Source organism: Triturus cristatus, chromosome 12, assembly GCF_964204655.1.
Source record: "Triturus cristatus chromosome 12, aTriCri1.1, whole genome shotgun sequence".
NCBI classification, from domain to species: Eukaryota; Metazoa; Chordata; class Amphibia; order Caudata; family Salamandridae; genus Triturus; species Triturus cristatus.
Genome location: NC_140595.1, coordinates 24,283,568 through 24,305,597, shown reverse-complemented (window position 1 = coordinate 24,305,597; position 22,030 = coordinate 24,283,568). Strand labels below are relative to the sequence as shown.

Genomic DNA, 22,030 nt, shown 5'->3' with positions numbered 1-22,030 from the left:
TTGGTGGGCCACCTAGACACAGACTGGAGGCGTCGGGTGCAGAGTGGTCAAGTTTTGCTGATCCGGAGGGCAGCAGAGTCCATGGTGTTGTTCTCTTTGTGAACAGTGGTACTGTCTTCAGGAGTTCTGGTCTTCAGAAGCAGGCAGTCCTCCCAAGGTTTGTGGAGGTCGCTGACTGCTGGAAAGACGTTTATTTGCATGATTTTCAAGGGCTGCAGACAAGCCAGTAGAGTTGGGGGCCAAGTCAGTAGGCGTCTTAAGTCTTCTTCTGCACAGCATCATCTTCATCCTTTTTCTTTTAAGGTTGGCTGGAACTAGTTTCAGGGTCTGGGGTGTAAGAAACTGGCTCTATTTATACTACACCAAAATGAGGTATAGTGTTTAGAGTCCAAGTGTACCCAGAGGTAGGCAGAGGTTCAAGTTAGATAGAACCTTACTCTCGAATAGTGGGAGCTTGGTCGAGCAGTAAGGCAGTATCAGGGGACAGTGTTAAGCATTTGATGTACCCACTCAGTCAGCAAATTAATTCACAAACTCAAGAACTGAACTCTCGGCCAATTGTTGTATAAAAATATACTGTTTATTTTTAGAACCAAGCAGGCCTGGCACAGGTAAGCATTAAATACTTTTCAGTAGTAAGTTAGTGGATATGGGACGGTTTGAAAATACAATAGAAATTGTACTTTGTTTGATTTACAGGGGAGCAGTAGTATGCAACACTTAGCAAATACAGTACATTGGAATGAGTAGGCTTTTTCAGTAAATTGCAGGTAAGTTACTTATTACGTTACTTTTCTAACTCAGTGCTGGATACCTAGATTCAGCACTGGGACATTTCCTGCAAACAGGTGAGTAAATACTTTTTGGTTATTTGTGCGATTTTTAAAGAATATGTTTAGGTTTCAAAACTCCACACTTTTAAACTTTTTGGAGAAAAAGTGTCAATGTTATCCTATGGAAGGAAAACAGGTAAATGGTTCACATGTAAGTAATCGACTGTGGGAGTTAAGGTTCTGGGGTTAGACTCGGGGGTCTCCCAGGGTCAGTGATGCACTGTTGTTGCACCCTCAGCGGCACTAGGGCGGTCGGGTGCAGAGTGTTGAGGCCCAATGTTATCCAATCAGACCCCCCAGGATATTGCGGCATGGATTAGCAAATTTAGCGGCGCAAATATGGAAATTTAGCGGCACAATTATGGAAATTTAGCAGCATTTTTGCAGCACTTTATTTTACTCATAATCATTCCTTTTCAGCCTGAAATCAATGGAATCTCTTTTAGCAGAGTATTCCACTTTGCAATAGGCATATTTAAAGTGTCTGCAGCTCTGCAAAAGCACAGTTCCATGTCCTAACCTTCTGAGAGGGTGCTGTATTTCTCCCTGGGATGTTCTAGTGCCCATGAATGCACCCCTTTCGGGGCACCGCTGCCTCCCGGATCCGTGAGGCAGGACGACTCTTCCTCGGGCACCCTAGGGTGCAGGATAGTAGTGGCTGATCCAAATAAGTGCGACAGACTGCATAGTGAGGTCACCTCCTGCTTACTCACTGTTCGGACATGAGTAATCAAATATGGTAGAAAATGGTAACGAGTGAAACCATCTACTATTTGATAATTATGTCCAGAGTTTCATGGGCCTCAAGTTGTACAAGATTAAATACAAAACCTTGAAATATAGGGGTGATCAGATCCTCTCTTATGTTTCGAAAGCTGGTTTCAGTTCCCCCTTGAAGGTGGAGACGTAATCATTAGCTCATCAAGATTCCATTTGGATGCAGGCAGGCAGGAGTTTTGTGATGGGAGTAAACAATGTAAGGATTCTGCCATGCATGGGGTGTTTCCCAGGAGTCAGACTCACCCATTACCTCCTTCGATAACATTTTACCCAATCCTTCCCTCAGTAACATCTTACCCACTACCCCCCTCAGTAACATCTTACCCACTACCCCCCTCAGTAATATCTTACCCAATACCCCCTCAGTAACATCTTGCCCAAAACCTCCCTCAGAAAAATATCACCCAATACCTATTTCAGTAACACTAACCCCTAAGTAACACCATACCTTTTTACATCTCTCTGTAATATCTTACCCTATACCCCCATTTTTTCCAGCAAACAGAACGAGGAAAAGGCCTCTCTGGATCGTTTTTGTGCAGGCAGGTGCCCCTTCTTGCACAAAAACAATCCTGCATGCAACGCAGACACCCTTGAACCATGGTGCAAGGGTGCCTGTGATGGCGCTAGGCAGCAATTAGTCCGCCAGCGTGGGGGTGGTGGGGGGGGGGGGGGGGGGTGAGACCTGCCATTTCACAATGGCGTAGGGTAGCGCAGCAAGAAGACTTGCGGTGCTGCCCTGTGCCAATTCCCAATAAATGAGACCCTGAGTGCTCAAACCTATTCTTCTACAGGTTTAAGCTTATTTGTTTGTAACATAGCTCTTCCCCCTGGAGTCAGAGAAAACTAATGATTTTGAGTTGTGTTACTGAAGTGACTCTCTCGAAATACTAAAAATACTGCAATGTTTACTATTATTTATGACGTGTGTATAGACACAAAAATGTGGTTGCATTCTGAAAATTGTAGGTTGTATCGCACTGCTTCTCTCCTAGTTCGTAATCCTAAATAAATGCATTGAATCTAAAAATATTTTTCTATTAATACCCTTCATAACATTTAATTAGAAGGGTACATGGAATACCAACGTGTGTGCAGTTTATAATTATGCCTACAGACGCAAGTGTCTCAGTGATTGATCGTGCCATATGATGTCCTTTCGTATAGATGTGCGTTAACAGAAAAAAGAAAATCAAATTTCTGGAGGAAATGCTAAATCAAGGAGTGAATCCCCTGAACCATGCCTTTAAGAGATGCTGGAGCTTTTTTTTTTGTAAATAAAATAGATAAATATTATGTTGCAGCAACCTGCTCAGCATGAAAGCAAGACCGGTTCCGATATAAGGAGAATTAAACTTAAAATGGAATATTTACATGGCAGCTGTCTATTCCATAAAAGCACATTTTCCACTGTATGAAAATACAACAATAGTGAATGGAGCCTGCAAACCTTGAGAAAATCTATGCAGTCACATCTGCTTTCAAAATGCGCATCAAGAGTAGGATAAAGGTCATTCTACATTTTGCCCTAACTGGCAATAAAATAGCAAAGGTACACATGATGAAAGAGTTGGAAAATGCAGAGAATGGCTGACGTGTGTAACATATCTGTTTGAAATGCTTTTCCAAGGAAATTAACAGGATGAAGAAAAAAAAACTTCCAGATGCTAACAAAAAACACAAAAGAGATACCCCTCGTCCCAAGTAAATGAAGACAGGATGAACAGCTAAAATTACTAATTGGTTTACTGATCAGTTGTACCTTGTTCGATTGATTTGCAATTAGTTCTTGTTTGTGGTGCATAAAAGGAAGGTTGGTCCCAACCTTAGAGGTTGGTGATACACAATACCCACTGGGAGCACGACGGGGCTGAATATCAATATTCCGCTCTGAGTCAGGTCCTGAAGTTATGCCACTTGAGTTCCCTACATCCACCAGGGCTCCAGGGGCTGTAAGGCTATATTCTATCCACATTTCCATAGGTTTAAAAAAGACAGGCCTGGCAACAAGCAGCAGTTTCATAAAGAAGGTAAACATTGTTTATCCGCGGTTATTTGGTGTATTGTGACTGAAACATTTGGTCTGGTTTCCTGAAGCCTCCAGCCACTCTCACCTCACTGCAAACCCTGCACCGCCCCAGCCCATAACTGTTCTATTTATACATCCTCTAAATTTTCCAGATTTCGCAGGCAGTTTTGTAAAAATCACTGCATTTTTAGAAAACTGACGATTTTGCGATTTCTTTGCAAATTGCGAAATCCTGGAGGGTCTGTCCAATGGGGGAAAGGGGGCCTCCAGTTGGTGGCTGCTGGCAAGTAGGCCACTGGGTTGTGGGAGCAAAGCTCCTAAGGTTAAGCTCAGGGCAAGTTGGGGACCAAAGTAGCACCAACGGTGCACCCTCAGCAGCACTAGGGCGGTCGGGTGCAGGGTGCTGTTTTGAGGTCGGGTGCCCTGTTTTCAATAGAGAACCTCCGGGACAAAGAAACATTGCAGGCTCGGGGACGAGGATCTTCTTGGTGCGACCGCCACTTCGAGGGGTAAGTTGGGATGTCTTGGGTTGGTTAGGCACTGTTGGTTTGGGCACAAAAGGCCGTGGGACGTCAGGTGCAGGGGTGCCTTGTGACGTCGGATTTTCTTACCCGCTTTGGTCACGGTAGGGGGGGGTCCTCTGTATTGAGGCTTCAGGCGTCGTCTGGAGGCTTGAGGCAGGTCAGGGGTCACCGGATCTCGGGTCAGGATCGCTGGGGGGACCTCCTCGTGGTGTTTTTTCACTCGAGCTCGGGCCAGGCTCGGCGGGTGCAGAGTGGGCTGGATTCGCGGTCTCTGGTTGGCACCAGAAGCTGCAGTTTAAACACGTCCGGTGTTCATGGGAGAAACAGTCTGGAAAGTGAAGGCAGGCAGGTACTTCGGGGTTTGTGAGGTTGCTGGCTGCTGGACACGCCGGGATTTCGCAGGAGCAGGTTCGAGAGGAGACAGGCCTGTAGGGGCGTCGTCCTCTTATTAGCTCTGCACAGCTCTTCGTCCTCCTTTTCTTCTTGTAGGTAGGCTGATCGGCCTTCTTGGTTCAGGGCTGCCCCCTAAATACTGTATTTAGGGGATGTTTAGGGGTCTTAAAGTCAGTAGCCAATGGGCTATTGCCCTTAGGGTGACTACACCCTTGGTGTGCTCACCCTACGTGGGGGGAGTAAGCACAATCCCTAGTCCTGATTGGGGAGTGCCTGCCATCTGCAAGATGGAGAGCAGGCTTCATCTCACCTCTCCCACCTGAGGGGTGGAGTTGGCAGAGGTGGGCACACCTCCTGGGCTGGCAAATTTTTCCCGTCCATCTTCCCACCGAAAGGGAGGGGAGACCGTAAGGGGGCCGGCTCCTGATAGCAGGAAAGGCTGGCGGTCCCATTACAAAGGCTGCCAGGCCTGTGAAGCTCCCCTGCCACAGATGGTTCTTCCTGGCCTCGGGGAGGTGTGAACACCTCCACCCAGGAAAGGCTTTGTTTCTGGGCTCAGGGAGCATAGGCTCCCACCCTAGGGGTCCAGAAACATGTCCCGTGGTGGCAGGCTGTGTACTAGTCAGGGAACCCACCAGAGGCTGGTCGTTTTTCAGGGGGCATCTCTGAGATGCCCTCTGTGTGCATTTTTCAATAATTCACACACTGGCATCAGTGTGGCTTTAATGTGCTGAGAAGTTTGATACCAAACTTCTCAGTGTAGCCATTATGGTGCTGTGGAGCTCGTAATGACAAGCTCCCAGCACCATATACTCTTAATGGCAGCACTGCACTTACAATGCCTAAGAATGGACAGACACTGTAGGGTTACAGGGCTCATGCACCTGTACCCTCACCACTGGCATAGAGCACCCAGCTAGAGGGGTGACTGATCTATGCCAGGGCAGTGGGTTGTAGGCATGGCACACTTTACTTTGTTCTGCACCAAAACACGCAGCCTGCAAAGGCAGTGTGTGTGTGTAAAGGTACAGGGCCTCTAAGGGTGGCACAATAAGTGCTGCAGCCCTTAGGTCTTCCCTGCTCACAGTGCCCTGGGCTGGGTACCTGTGGTACCATTTACCAGGAGCTGACCTGTGGTCAGAGATACCAATTTGGCTAGTTTTGGGGAAAGAACAGAGACCCTGGGAACCCGATTGGCAGGGACCCAGGGCACACCAAGAAAAAGTGCATCAGTAGTCTGGCAAAAAGTGGGGGGTTACTGCAACAGAAACCCACTTTCCTAGATGGGGGAGCCACCTAAATAATATATACAGGGTCATTTTAAGGTAGTGTCAGGTAGGGCCAATGGGCACCTTACATAGGGTGACTACACACTGAAGTATGCCACCCTCCTGTGGGAGGGGGTATAGTCCTAGCCTTTATTGGAGGAGTCCCCCCAACCTAAAGATGGCCTTCTTCACATTCACCTTAGCAGTAGAGTTGGCAGAGGTTGGTACACCTCCAATTCTAGTTTTTTTTTTTACCAAAGTGGGCATGTAAACTGGGTGGCTGCTATCTGCTGCTGGCTGCAGAGGTGGGGGGGGGGGGGGGGTCGCATTACAAAGGTGGCAGGTTTCAGAGAAGCCGTCATGGTGCTGGGGAAATCCAGTTGTTGAGTTTCCAGGCCATGTACTCTGTATGGCTTCCCTAGCACTTACAATATCCAAGGATGAACCTAAATATTATAGGGGCATATTTGCTCAGGCAGATCTGCCCACATCTGTGGTATAGTGCACCCATCCTTAAGGCTGTGAGGCATGCTAGAGGGGTGACTTAGCTATACCTTAGGCAGTGCTAGTTGGCAAGGCACAAAGGCAGTGAGCCATGACGACTTTGTTTTGTCTGCACCAGGCCATGCATGCTGCAGTGGCAGTCTGCATGGCCTAGGTGAGGGGTCCCTCTTCAGTCCCAATTCCCTAGGTACCCAGGTGCCATTTACTAGGGCATTAAAGGAACCTGAAGGTCCAACTGTCGAACATTTTTAGGGAAGTAGCACTGGCACAGGGGACCTGGTTGGCAGAGACCCTGTGCACTACAATTGAAACCACATCAAATACCCGGCAAAAAGTGGGGGCTAACCATGTCAAAAATGGCTACTTTCTCACAACAGCTACACTGACACTACTGGCACTAGAGGGGGTTGGCTGAAAGAACAGCAAGGCTTTTACAAATGTGGCAGATGTAAAACCTGGGAAATTACGTAGCTTCAACAAACACATCACATCTGGGAGTGATTATTGTGTTTATGCTCTATAGTGCCCATGTGGGTACATGTACATTGGAAGTACAACTTGTCTAATGAAAAAGAGTATTCTAAAGCATTACAGAGCGAATAAAAATCTTGATGTAAATTAACAGGTTGCAAGGCATTGGGCCATAGTACACAATCAGAATGCTGACCTTTTATCTTTTTGGGGCATTGACAGGCTCCTAAAGAACACACGAGATGGAGACAAGGAGACGAAACAGACCTTTTGAGTCAGAGTACATAATCCTGCTTGGGAGCAAATACTTGGGTGGCCTCAATGAAGATGAGGAGTTACACGTGCACATTGGCTGATGTGGTAGTATTGTGAACTTTATTAATCTTTGTGGGGGCGTGGCTCTTTGAAATATAGCCCTGGTCAGTAAAAAGGGTTAAGTTGGCTGCCGGTTAGTTCATTCCAAGGCTTTTCTTTTTGGCCACCATTATAGTGTTGCACATTCCCTTATTTATCATCATTGGATGTTTTAGTTATCTTCATTTAATGGTTAACCACTATTTTTTTCATTTTAACTAGATATAGAGTTTTCCCAGTAGCAGCACTGGTTTCAGTGTACTACAAAGAATAGGACAGATGAGATCTTGTTTATGTCATTAAGATTAATTGTTCACATGGGTGTAGTAACAAGTGATTGGTGGTTGTTTGCAGGCACTATACCTAGTTTCTAGGAAATAGTGGGTGTGGTATGCAGAGAAGGGTCCAGGATTCATACGGTGTGCCCTTACATAACGTGTGGTGATCTGTACTAATGCAGGCACTTTGCCAGAAACCTACCATTAACCACACTTACCGCATAGTTGGCCTCATGGCCTTATTTTGGGAATAGTACGATGCATTAGCTTTGTAATTATTGAGGTTTCATCACTAAGTAAATTGGACTATGGATAGGTGTATTTTCTATTCACTGGTGCAAACGTTTTTAGAAAATGTGGATTTCTGTATTGCAGAAGACAGCGAACACAGTTGTACCACTGCAACAATTAGCGTAGCCCAACACGCACATCACACAGACTATAATTGGGCCACTGAGTCGGACTTACTATCTGACATTATCCATGAGCAACATTTATGCTCCTGACAGTGGCATAACACCTATAACAATCTGGTCAGTACCCACGAACATTACTGGTTATTTAATTAATTTTTAGGGCAGCCTCAGAACGATGTAGCGACGTCTATTTTCAGCATAGCAACACTTATCACTATATGAGGATAATAGAGCAATCATCTTGTAATCAATGCCATATTGTTGACAGCTTGCCTACATGGCATGGTATGCTTGAATTTCTTCTTTTACTTTACTTCATGGACCCCTCTGAAAGCGCTAATACTTTGTGATGTAACATGAATTTTAAGATTGTGGCAAGCAACACACTTCAACGGCTTACTTTGTTTGTATTTGGTGTACGGTCATATTTCTTTAAAGAGCACTTTTCACTCTCTTTGTTTACATATGTAAGTTTTCCATGTCTTTCTTCCATGTCTACTTACTTGTTTCTTTAAGTAGTTGGACACAATGAATTTTGTAGTAGGCCACGATGAAGACCGGTTGGGTTGAAACGCGTTACCAAGAATAAATTCTGTGGCAATATCAAGCTTGTGGAGTGGGGATTTTCTCGGTGTCCTACCCTGTGACGCTGGCTTTTTTAGATACCGGATCTGAACCAGTCATCACGCACCAGGCTTGCATTGGTGGACGAGACCCAAGATAGATAGATATATATATATATATATATATACACACACACACAAAGACTCAAAAGAATGATCTTTCGTCTTTGCTTGCCAATGCTAGTTTTAATTGAATTTGTATCGTTTTTTGGAGGCCCATTTAGCACGTCGCACAGCTCGACCATTCGAGAGTCCAGGTTGGATGCAGAGCCAAGCCAGGCTCTGCAACCATCTACTGATGCACACATCCTTTGATAATGCACAGCAGGGATTGTCCCTGGACTATGTTCTAAACCTAGAATAGTGTAATGGTCTTGAAATCCCTGAAAGAGCCGTGGAGCTAGGGTGCTAATTTTGAATGCGGCAGGGTCTGGGCTATTTTTGGTATCTAGGGCACCAAACATCTAAAATCGCACCCAGAGGCTGAAGTCCGGAACACCAGCAAATGCATTTTCTTTAACTATAAATAGGGCTCCCGGTTTTATGGTATTTATTTTTTTAACGTTTCCGTCTGTATTTATACATATTTATTTTTTTGCCCATCTTATTGGTATTTATCCACATTTATTTTGTGTTTTGCGAACATATGGAGTTATAAAATGGTATATTTCCACATTTATTTAACTGATAACCATGCACTCATATTTTACTGCCGGTCGCGTTTTAGTAAATTAAGCAGCCAAATATCGCAAAACACTGCACCTTCAGGCAAATATGAGCATTATATGACAAATATATGTTACCAAACACCTGCATTTTGGGAAATCTCAACCTATTTTTAACTTCTCATACTGCCTATCTACTCAGCTGTCTTCCTAGAAATCGGGACAAAAACAGCATGGAGAGTCACCCACAAGGATCACACTTTTCTGCTTTAAAAAATAAATACAGACAGGAAACACTTTGTTTTCTGTCCATAATTATCAGTAAAAACAGAAAACTGGGAGCCTTAACTATAAACTATAGGAGGGTGTGGGGTGTTTGAAGCCTTTTAAATTATTTTGCACGACATGGGGACTGTGCCGGCTTCCTGAAATTGTGTTTTTTCTTGCAGCCAGTCAATTGGATCACTTGGGACCACGGATCAGACTTTGGTTTAGTAGACTTGAAAAAGAGAACTAGGGGGGGGGGGACAAAAAGGGTTCCTCGTCCAAAGGGGTTCATGTCCTTTTTAGGTCTCGCCTGATCTAGGAGAGGGCCTCTTGCAATCACTCCAGACCTTCACTCGTGCGTGAGGTGGCCTGCAGCTTGCGGGAGCGAGCAGGGTGCCATCTGTTCCGCATCATGGTCGCTTTCACTTTCGCGGACGCGCTTGTTTTTTACGTTTCTGACCTCCACGCACAAGAGAACCAGCTACCTAGGTCTCTGAATCACACGAGCCTCGTCGACAAACACTTGGGCTTGTTTAGGCTGAAAGCCTTTCACGTGTGAGGCAGAACAAGACGGAGCACGCACCGCCACACGGTGGAAATCAGTGCAGGCAACACAAGTACCGTTATGGGCGTGCACGTCCTTGAAGGACAAAGCTGCTTAGGATTTTCGACTATGGTTCTGTAGCCTGGGTATGGCCATTCTGTAAGGCTGACAAATGACCACAGACTTAAACTAGCTGCCCTCGCCATGGTCTGAAAATTGATAAACTATTATTAGAAAAAAATACCTCTTGGCTATAGGCAGTGCCCCGGATGTATCATATCGGAGACACGTGTACAACTGTGTGTTTCATTTCAAGAATATCAAGGTAATGATGTGAAATTTAGTGTTTTTTAACAAATAGTTAACTGAAAATTAGGCTCTTTGGAATTGGGGCAGGGACTTTAGCAATCATGTTGGAAGATAGGGAAAAGGAAAGTGGAGGTGCACTATTAGAATCCTTTTGAATGCTAAAAGTATTTGCTTGCCTACTTCCAAATTCTGTACATTTTTGAATGACGAGAATACAAGATCAATAAGTCTTCTGATATTTGAAATATAGTAAATACAAATTGTTATCACTGGAGAGATTTGTGATAAATAAAAAAACATTCTTGCGTTTCTAGGATGAGTCAAAATAATTAAACTCATGCAGATGACAATGACTTTATTCTATTTCAAAGTTAATACCTTTACTATGGTGGCTGATCACCTCAAAAAATGTTTAAAACTGCAATTTTAAGCCCCAGTAAATTAAAGTGTCAAAATAGTATGTGGGTTTGCTTACCCGGTGTATATGGGTTGTCATTTACTGTATTTGATGCAGACCTCGACACAGTTCCTGTGAGGTCATTATGGATTCCATTCTGGTGGTGGTGGGAAGGAGGTAATGTTAGTGTGAGGAGATGAGCCTAACAACTCCTTGCTGTCAGGTGTCAATAAAGGAACATGGGTTGCGTGAATACACCCCAGTAGTCTCCCCTGTGTTTTCAAACCTGTGTGTGTTACATTTTGCCTTGAACAGTAGACAGGTATTCAAACTTATCAGCTCTCTGAGGTAAGTAGCAGGAATGTGTTCCTCCGGAATTCTGCTTTGTTCTGTTCTACTACTCTACCCATCAGCTGTGTGAAGGCAGGCGACCACTGCAGGAATGGGCAATGTTTGTGTCTGCCGGGCATACACTCCATGGTATCGCTAGTTTGTTATTGCGTGTGGGGGCCGGAGAGCATTCCTCAGTTGAGTACACTCTTGGCCTAGTAGAGAAGTACAATTATAACGAGTTTACATGCAGAGCGTATGGCGGAACTGTGCCTGCCCTGTAGCCTACTGACTGGTACTCCATGACAGCACGTGACCTGGGTGAATGGAGATGGGTGCTATGGTGTCTGTGGATTTGAATGCTGTATGGCTACATCTGAAAACTATTGTGAGCAATAAAATACTTCCAACCATACATGGAAAGTATACTGCATGTCACCTCGGACTTCTTTGCCCATATACTCGACTTGCAGCCTTGTGCCTCTTTAGGGCCACAGAACTCATTGTTGACTTGGAGTACCCTTATAATATACGATTAGGAGTACATTCTCATATACTACTCAATAGATTTTATATGGCTACATTCAAGTGCTGTTGTGGTTGTGCTCTTCAAGAAAGCACGGTAAAACAGAGTTTTATTGTGTTCTACTGCACTTGTTGCAGCCCACGGCACAACTCCTGTGAGGTACTTGTGGGTTCCTTCCTTTGTGGCATGGTCTGGAGAGGAGTCAGCTGATATGTGAGGCTGGGGTGAGAAGCTACAAGCTGGTCTCCTTGTCCTCAATAACAAGCATTGGCATAGCCAATAGGTCTCGCCTTTGGGACCTTATAAGTGTTTAGCCATGCAACAGTTGATGTTGCACCAAGGATATTGTGCTGCATAACTAAATAATTATAAGGTCCCAAAGGCGAGACCTATTGGCTATAATAATGCTTATTTTTTTTTATTTTTTACTTTTAGGGCCGCTGGTCAAAGGGTCAAGATGTATAAGAGTTCAAACTGCTTCAACAAAAAGATGCTTTCCGAATGAATTTCTACTTTCGTGCCAAGTCTGGAGTAAATTTGAGGAGTAGTTTTGGATGCAGGTGTAAGCAAAATGTCTTAGGGGCACTAAAAAGGGAACACATCTGTTTTCACATGCCATCCCTCCCCTGTAATTGCTTTTTTTGCGCTGCCTGGAAGTGTACGAAATTTGTCATGCAAGGTCATAGGTGGTTATGCTGAATGATTGCCAAATTTGGGGACAAAGTTGTAGGCAAATCCGAAATACAATGCCTTATTAATGGAAAGTATGGCTGAACCATAACTACACAGTGATAACAGCCGTTGTGTGATACATACACACACCTTTTTATTTTTACTCTGATGATTTACTTTTTGCGCACTGTACTTTGATGATTTCAAGAAGCTGTTATATTTAGCATTTTACCCTTTATCAACCGTTGTGGGAAAGATATGGCACACAGGACTTTATTGAATTCCAACGGTGGTCGGTCCCACACTGACTTTGGAATACAACATTTGGTGCAATATTTTCTATTTACGAGCCTTGTGCAATGTAGGACGATGGAGAATTAATTTGTAGAATTAATGATCGCTTTAACACTTTTCAGTGAGAGAGACGATATAATCCCTTCCGCTTGTTCTGGCACTAATGCACTTTAATATGCTTCATGAAGTTACTGTATTGTCTACTTCCTTACTATTTCAAAGGGTAGGAATTTTCACTGCACAGCGCTTTTTAGGTCTTGCCTGAGCCAGCGGGCATGCGCTGCTCTGAGAGGCTTCTAGTAAGCACTTCCAACTCTGACCACACGCTCGTGCGTGTTTTTTGTTGTTGCTCACACGCTATTGGCCTTTGCGTGCGTCTTTCTAAGAAAGACAGCACGCAATTGGCCAAAGGAAGGTGCATGTCCCGGCTTCTCTCTCCCAGCTCGGGAGCGAGCAGCAGCGCAGCCGGATGCCAGCAGCATTCCTGACATTCCTTCGCGGCCACGTTTGTTTTTCTGTATTTCTCTTCTCTCCCCACTGAGCCAAGTTGGATGATGAAAATAAATGCTGGTTCCCACGACTTCGATACCAGGAAAAGCTAATGGTCTATACTTTGTGTTCGAGGATGCGTGACTTTATGATGAAAAGTATGCTGATTAGGGTGAGTGGGCAGGATGGGAGCAGCTCTCGAGTGCGAGATACTCCGTTGGATTTAAATGCCATGTTCCATTGTGGGTAACGGTGTTACATATATGAAGTACTTCCTATTACGTGTTAAATCCATCTAGAGGGTAGTGAATGCGCACTCTCGTCTGCAACAAAAACAAACACCATGTAGCCGTACTAGAACATGATTTTCTACAAGGGAACGTGTTGATGCAGCTGCTAGTCTGGCTTTTATGGGAGGAGAGGCGCCTCGTACTGACGTCTGACTTACAATAAGAGGGTCTCGCTTTTCCACGAAACGTGAACTCCCCGGGCAGTTTCTCTTTCCAGGATGCATCCGGTGTTTCCGGTTCTTCTTTCGTCAGGATTGCGAAAGTGCGTGAGCTCTAGGCTTTTCCTGGTGGTGACTATCAGTGTGCAACGTCCGTTATAAATAGAATGGTTAGTAATATTTATCATAATTCCGTATTGTCCACGTCTAGTGGCGTGATTGTTGTCCGGGTAGAGGGCAAGCGTTGTAAAATATGACATGTTAGAATTAAGCAACTAGGACAACATTTGGAAATTGTTTTCTATATCCTGGAAAGAGGTTTTGTTTAAGGGGACATATTCAAGTAATCTGTGTAACGGGAGTGAATAAGTTCATCCAAGGCAAGTGAAGATCATATTTGTAGTCTATTACAAGAAAATACAGGAGCCCACGGTGCCGCGTCCCCGCCCCAAGCTCTCCCGTCATCAGCTCCCAGCAGTGGCATTCGGAACAGACAGAGCTAGTCAGCAGCCACGGGCCACATCTCACAGCACGTTTAGAACTGGCATTGTAAATACATTTAAACCATAACATACGTGAATATGCACGGCCAGTGAAAGTAGGGAAACGGAGACCAATAATGTGCACCTACATAATCTATACTACTGGCTACCGGACTAATTACCTACAAGGACTCTACTTCATTTACAAAACACGGTATTACATGTTCTTTTCCCTTATAAAAAAGAACCTTATTCTGAAAACACTAAAAAAGAACAAAATCTTTAAATCTCTGCGGTACTACAACATTGAGTGACTGTCTGGTTTCTGCATGCGTTTTACCATGCAGAACACCTGTGACCATTGTCACATAGAATGTGCACCCTGTTTTGAAGGCCTCGATAAAGCTTCTTGAGCAGCTAACCCACTAGTCGTTTGTGAACCATACAGTGTATGTGAATAAGTATGCTGCAAGTCAACATTACTTTCCTTGAACAACATTTAGTTGAAAACCAATGAAAAAATATCACGTGGTGCATCACACTGGGAATATTTACTAGAAAAAAAAATCTTGTTCACGAGAAACTTTTACAGAACACTTATTACTCCATCATCCCCTTTTTTCCAAAAATAAAGAACCTTTAGAATCTTCCAAGACTTGAACGGGGAAGAAAAAATAGATGCCTTATCACGCTAGCCAATAGGTCTCGCCTTTGGGACCTTGTAAGTAAAAAAAAAAAAAAATAACTGTAGTATAAGACTTCACGTTTACATTTACTTCGTATTTAGGATGCAGTAAATGTAAACGTGAAGTCTTACACTTCAGTTTTTTTTTTTTACTTATAAGGTCCCAAAGGCGAGGAGACCTATTGGCTAGGCCAATGCTTGTTTATACTATATAGGCCAATTCTGGCCTATATTGGGTGCAGTAGTTCAACGCCATAAGAGCAGCTCATGTAAACCATAATATGTAGTTCAGATTGGGCAATATGCAATTATTGTACTGTGGGAAGTGATACATAAGGTCCGAGCATATTGCACTTTAGTGAGATATTTCATTATGCACATTATAAACCTCAAGGGCAACTATTCCAGTAATTGATATCAACTATCTGCTTGATAATCAATGGAAACAACTGGACTTTGGGGGCGGTAATCAAAAAGAAATGTTTGAATGTCTCCTTCATGGCGCTCCAGGATAACAGAGAGGGATTTTGCTGTGCTCCTAGCTGTGTTGAGTTTAAAATTCAAATGTAAAACAAGCATTTGCAATGCAATAGGTCTCGCATTTATAAGAGTCTGAGCTATTGGCATTGTAAAATTACAATGCCTTTTATTTATGTTTTGGTTTTAAAACAAATAAAAGGCATTGTCATTTACAATGACAGTAGCATAAACTTGCATAAAAGCAGTGTGTGGAGTGCAGCGGTGTGAGGCGTGCAGCGGTGTGAGGCGTGGTTTGTAAACAACAAGAAAAGCGGACATCAAAGGAAGGGTGGGAGGGAACGAGCATATGGGGAGTTATAACGAAAGTTAATTGTTGTAAGAGGGGATGCAGGAAGTGAGGCTGAGCGCGTGCTGGCGAAAGCAGTCTGCTGCTTTCAAGTCCGATGCCAGATGCCAGCTTCGCGCTTGAATGCCTCACATGCACTGGCCATAAACCGCATTCCTAAGGTCTTGTGCCCCTTACTAAATCTCTCTGAATGCGTGAGGCAGCGCACGTGCAGGAAGTAGCTGGTGGCAAATGGAATGCGCGTGGTTGTGCGCGTAACCGCCACCCGATCCGCCTGGGAAGCCTTTGGGAGCAATTTCTGAAGCCCCTCCATAAGTCTCGCTGAACGATCGCTTACGCGATAGCCGGACGAGACCTAAAAATGTGGGTATGAACATTTATGCACTTTGAATTAAGAGAGGAAAATTTAAAGTATTGAAGAAATGATGAAAGAGCATGATGGACTAGAAGGATTTATGTTGCTCTTTATAGGAATAGGGTACTTTACCATTTCCCTTCTCTCTCTCTCTCTCTCAAATCTTTTCTTTCTTTCTTGACTTGACTTACATAAATGAAAAATCATAGAAATTAAAACATTTGAAAATGGGATATGCGTATTTTTCTGTATGAATTGATTGCCGCATAGACCTATGTGGATGGGAGTTTAAATTTGAATGATTTACTATATGGAACTGGGTTGTGTCTCATTTGTGTAAATAAAGTTTTGGATGAGGTGTGGGTGGAGGCTTCTGCCCCATTCTCTATGGGCCTGTCAGGCTAGGGCTGAAACGCATAGGCCATTTCACATTGCCGTGTCCTTTTGTGCGTGACGGAATGGATGCTGTGTGAGGAGCTTCGACTGCTGTCTTAAGGGACACTTCTACACACACACACATCACTTTCTTTCAAAACAGCCAGAAACACCCACTAATCTGCCTTACCCATATTACAATGGCTACAATGTAACAATTCTTAATTCAACACCCATTTAAAACTGTGATGCAAATGTCTTAGAACCAGCTCCACTGATGTGCTTCTCTGTTTGTTAACTGCAAATCTCTACCTGAAATCACGCCCCCATGCCCCACCTCACCTCACTATTACTGATGGGTCAGCATAAGACCATTTTCAGAAGATCCTTCAAGACTAAATAATACCTTAAAAGTATATCCTTGCTGCAAGCTGTCCTAATTGACACTGTGGTCTAAAACAAGATGATAGCCTAACTAGAATAGCTGCAAGCCGGATATTTAGTTACAACCACTACTTATAGGATCTTCAATACGAAGAGAAGAAACTTACCGTGCGGCCTTGGAAGCAGACGCCTGTCTACTCAGGAGAAGTTGCTGGTTCGCCAGAGCCCGCTGCTTTGCTTCTTGCTGAAGTTTGGCTTCAATCTCTTTCCTCTTCTTGGCGATGAACTGCTCATGCTGCCTTACTGTCTTAGGCAAAGTATTTGTCCACCTGGCAGGGTGCATTGGTTTTCCAAGCTTCTTTCCTGAACAAAAACAAAAAGGAATGATAAAAGCTAGGTTTAACAAAGTCAGAGGCAAAGATTATTGAGCATTGCCCTGACATCTTATTAAGTCTGGGTGCCGCAACAAATATTCAAACTTTCCTGGTTGAAATCAACAAAAAGGTACACAATACAGTAGAGAAAATTAATAAAGTTATCATTAAACACTGCTATAGCAGAGGAAATAAATTTATTTATTTATTTATTTTAGCAACTTGTAAAGCGCCTGGTGACCCGAGGGCATCCCCGCGCTGTGAAGATTAAAACCTGCTGAGGGGGATAAGGGCGAAGGGTTTATTTAGGAAACAGGAGGGTTTTAAGTTTTTTCCTGAACGTCAGGTAGTTGGGCTCCAGTCTGAGGGAGCGTGGGAGGGAGTTCCAACCAGTGGACGCTTTTACAGAGAAACGTCGGCCTCCGGTACGTGTTCTCTTGAATTTGGGGATGTTGGCCAAGTGCTCGTTCTCATCTCTCTCTTCTCAATCGATCTAATAAAGGCTTATGGCAAGGATGATCAACCAACTCTTATAAAGGTAAACACCTCAAGGAATCAGTGATTGGCTGTCTCATGTTAACACCCACCAACTGCTTGAGTTTACATCCTAACAAGGAAAAGGAGTGCAGACTCACGTTGCACCATAAGTGGCCAAACCAGATACACAGGAATTAGGGGCACTAGGTTATGTGGCCCGTCGATTTGCCAGTTCGCATCACTTCAAAGAGGTTTTCACTACCAGAACATTTAAAGGCTTTTTTTTTTTTTTTTTTAAATCATGCTTGCATGTAAAGGGAGATTTGATGTGGTTCATTTAAGGAAACAAACAAGGGAAGCATGAACCTAAGATTATCTTCAGAAATTCCATAGTTACATCGTAATATACGTTATTAATATACCATATAGGAAAAAAGTCCTCATTGGTTTTCTCAAAAGCCCCCAAAAAAAAAAATAAACAGTCCCACGCTGAGGATATGTAGAGGCTGGCACACTTTTTTTGCGAATGCATAGTCTGATTTTTTGGTTTCGCCTACTGGACAGCACATGCGCTGTTGTGAGGCATTACTTTTCAGTGGGATCCCAGCCCACCCACTGCTTACGACTAGTTAGTTTTACAGCCATTCTCATTTGCTTGCTTCTTATTCACTAGAACGTGCGTGCTTTACTTTTGCTTTACGCATTAGTCCTTCCCCTCAAGCATGGATGTATTACTTATGTCCTCAACATAACACTAAAAAATACTACAACCCAAGACCAGATCGCTGCACCACTCTAGTCATTCACATACAACATTAAAATAATTCCCATATGACCCTCATGACAAACCTTATACAATTCCAATCAAACGCTCCTAACATGCTACTGGTCTAATAAACCTTGGTCCCTCATCAGGAGGAGGAAAGCAATTAGAATCACAGCACAAGCCCCAAATGAAGCTTGAAACACTGGCACAAAGAGCGTTTCGAGCCCATATGTAGAGCCTCCTCACAGCCAATGCCCCTTGGTTCGGCCCCTGTGGCTGGACCGGGGGCCTTAGTGGAGGCCACCCCCGGGAGCAGAACCCGGGCTGGAAAGGGTGGGGTAGAGGGGAGCGTAGGCAGGGAACTTGCTGGGCAGGAGATTAGGACACTGGGTTCAGCCCAGCCATAAATTTAAGCAAGGAATTTGGCTGGGGGTGGTGGGGTATTTAAAAACAAGCGCGGGTAGCAACACCCTCTTTCTCTTGGGAATGTTACAGAGAAGTCCCACCCACCCTCTGAGAAAGGAAAAGTTGAGAGCGGGGTACACTTGGGAAAAGTCAGTCGCAGGGGCAGAGGAGACTTACAGGAGGGTGTGTTACAAGCAGAGGATAGTGTTCCTACTTAAACTTAGCATTTGCCGAATGGGAACAGGCCACAAACGGGTAACAATCAGGACCCAGGGGGTACTGGCAGGCTACCGCAATGGGCTTGGGGATTGAACCGGAATTAAATAGGCGAGGGCAGAGCCTGTGGCCCGGAAGAAGTTGGGAGGTGTGATGGCCGGGAAGTGTAAGGTCACCCGGTCGGGTTGGAAGCAGACGCTTACCCGGAAGGAAAGGCATGGTGGTACCGGAAGTGAAAGGTCACCCGGTCGGGTTGGAAGCAGACACTTACCCGGAACGAAACGTGTGATTGCACCGGAAGTGAAAGGGCACCCGGTGAGGGGTTGAAAGCAGATGCTTGCCCACAGTGGAAGTAAATGATGGCCGGCACTGAATGTAGAAACAGCAAGCACGTTCCTAAATAGGAAAATGTCCTTCGTATTGCACTCAGTCTCAGAGATGCGATCTCTTTTATAGAATTAAACTCAGATAAATCGAGGTTGATTCAAGCATAAATTCAGGTTTATTAAACCGTTATTCCAACATGATAGAGTCAAAGAATTGTATTCATTCTTATTCAATGCATCATTTGTCCAACTGCCCAATGCATTTCGGGCTTTTTAAGCCCTTCTTCAGGGGCGATGCTCTAAAAGGATAAGGTATAGGATTCAGTATAGGTCAATGTGAGTACATGAAATTAAAGAGCTAGATTGAAAACAGAGATGTGCTCAAACGGTTTCGTTGTGAAGTAAGTGACAGTTATAACGAAAGCAATCATGTTTAAAACAGTGTTAATTGGTGCATTCGTCATTAATGGTGGGTGAACACGGTTAAAGCCCCAGTAACTCACTGTATATCGAGGTGATTTGAAAAATCCACTTTCTTAACATGTCAGGACAAAAGAATATAACCGTGTGTTTAGGTTTACCAATGGCGTGGGTAAAAGTATAAACTAGACGAAGAGAGGGAGGTTTGAACAATGGTGTTGGCTGAGAAATACGAGTGACAAGAAGGGGAATTACGTGCATACAGCGTGAGTATTAAAGGAAGCTGTGCGGATTTCAAACGATTACCAAGTGACAAAAGATCAAACTTACGGTTAGTAATGATGGTGTACAGATTCTCGTGAAACCGGGAGAATCATGTCAAAGACGCTCCGATGAGTGTAATGGATCGTGATCATGCGATATACGAACACGTGATAAAATAGAAGTGCGGGTAGAATCGGAACTACAAAGAAGACAGACTTGTAGTTCCAAAAGTAAAGTGAGGTCAATAAAGTTTGATGAAACTAAGAGGGTACAAACAACATAAATAAAGTGGAGTAAATAACATGAGTTACACAAGTAAAATGAGGTAAACACAGTTAAATCAAGGAAACTGTGAGGGTACAATAAACGTTGGAGTGGAAACACGAGTAGTGCTGAGAAAACAGCGAGTGGAGCTGAGAAAACAGCGTAAGTAAATTGGATGATTCCAACAGTGAGCAAAGGTTCTTGGGAGGATCTGGGAATATGAAATTATACATAATCAAAATGCTGATTAGCGTGTTCAAGGGTATCAGTATTATTATACAGCTGTACAGTGTCTGTTGACCTACGTCAACCATGTGTATGTGGAAAAAACTCTGTCAACAGAATAAATGCAAAGTTCAACATAGGCATTTGGAGTTACACAAGGTAGTAGGGTATCCAAGGCAGGGTAACTATTCAAATCCCGGATTTGGATGTGCATGTGGATGTAGGGCATAGTGCTTCTGGCTATGGTACAGAGGTCACAGGCTTCCAAATAAATTGAAGTAATGCATGTTGAAAGATCGCTTGTAATTTTAAACTGCCTAATAAACTGCGGCCTAATTTCTACCATAACGTTTAATTGGTGTGGTCTAAGTTTGTGGGATCCGGGTGGGGCGACCAGGTGGGGGGTGCCTTCGCTATGTTTTCCATCACAAATTTTATAATCACCCCAGGACATCAGCAGCAGACACTGCAAGTTTTTTTTTTAGGGCTGATATATTAAACAGCACGTGCGCTGTTCATTGTGAGACGCATTGTCAGGTAAGTGGGCTGGAGCCCACCCATTGCTGTCTTTATTTGCAATCCCATGTATAGGGGGGTTTTCTTCCTTTTCATGCATTTGTCCCTCCCCTCAAGCATGTGTCCCTTCAAATCTCACTGTTCAGGTGCTACTTTTTAAGCACTCCACGAGAGTGGGTGTTTTACAGCTGTCTCCCACATTCACTCTCTACCTCCAGCCCCGTTCCACTTGGGTTCTCTGCATGTGTTTTTCTTTCTTCCTTCTCCAAGACGTACTTGACTTGCATGCTTCTCACTTCACATTGTCTTTTACCTGTGCACTTCTCGCACCAGCTTCCGGTAAAGCTCTCTCCCTCGTTTGTTTCCTCACTCCCAACACCCTCCGCATAGCTCCCCTCATCCCGCCCAGTGATTCCAACACCCACCCACTTGCAATATTTAAAAAAAAGAATTGCGTACCAGCGCAAGTCATATCTGTCACAAAAGGAGATATCATTTTATAGGCACGACATGCTTAATGAATGTACCTACAAGATTGCTTGTTTTAAGTTTTTTATGATGCACGGCATCAGGGATGATGTACAAGGGCTAGTACCATTTAGGCCCCAAAGGCGCAACCAATTGGTTTTGCTAACAGTTATTTTAGGGTTTGAGGGACGCTGTTGCAGGAAGGAGAAGAAGAGCCCGTTGGCAGTTCTCGCCACAAAGTCCCATCCCTCTTACATGGTGACATTTCTTTCAAACTTGTCAGGATTGCAGTAGCTCCTATCCCTGTTATTAAACTATAATCAGCCCAGGTCCCGGCACCTCACTGCGGCCCGTCTCTCTGTTCTACAACCACACCTTTTAGCTGTAGGTCAAGGTCTTTCTCTCCCCCGACGCGGCTGGCCGTGCTACCCTTGTTTCCGATGATATCTTCGAAGTACTCCATCCACCTCCCAGGCACCTCCGGGCCCGAGCGCTTCCGGTCCTGGGAGTGGGGCATGCTGGGAAACGGCGTCACCACCCATTTTGTGACTGCTGCCGCCATCTTGAAAAACACATAGAGTTTCAGTGTGATAGGAGAAACGGGACAACGGGGCGTAGGTGGGCACTGCAACCGCAAAAGAGCAGATATTAACAATCAACTAAATAACTTGCATCAATGCTACATTTCAATGTAAATATAATACTATAAAAATGTTTGAAAAGTTGAAAGAATAAAAGACTCTTTTGATATAAAAAACTTATACTTGGTATGTGTTATTTCACTAGTA

General features: G+C 44.1%; 1 protein-coding gene across 1 annotated transcript in view; it reads right to left on the bottom strand.

Annotated features, from left to right (window-relative positions):
• The window catches only part of SUGP1 (SURP and G-patch domain containing 1), a 120,933-nt gene extending 99,114 nt beyond the window's left edge, over positions 1-21,819 (bottom strand). The window contains exons 1-2 of the mRNA XM_085639720.1: positions 21,618-21,819; positions 16,689-16,884 (exon numbers count right to left, since the gene is read on the bottom strand). Coding sequence (XP_085495846.1) covers positions 16,689-16,884; positions 21,618-21,804 — 383 coding nt within the window. The 5' untranslated portion in view covers positions 21,805-21,819. The remainder of the gene's footprint in view (positions 1-16,688; positions 16,885-21,617) is intronic.
• Positions 21,820-22,030: the final 211 nt, after the last annotated feature.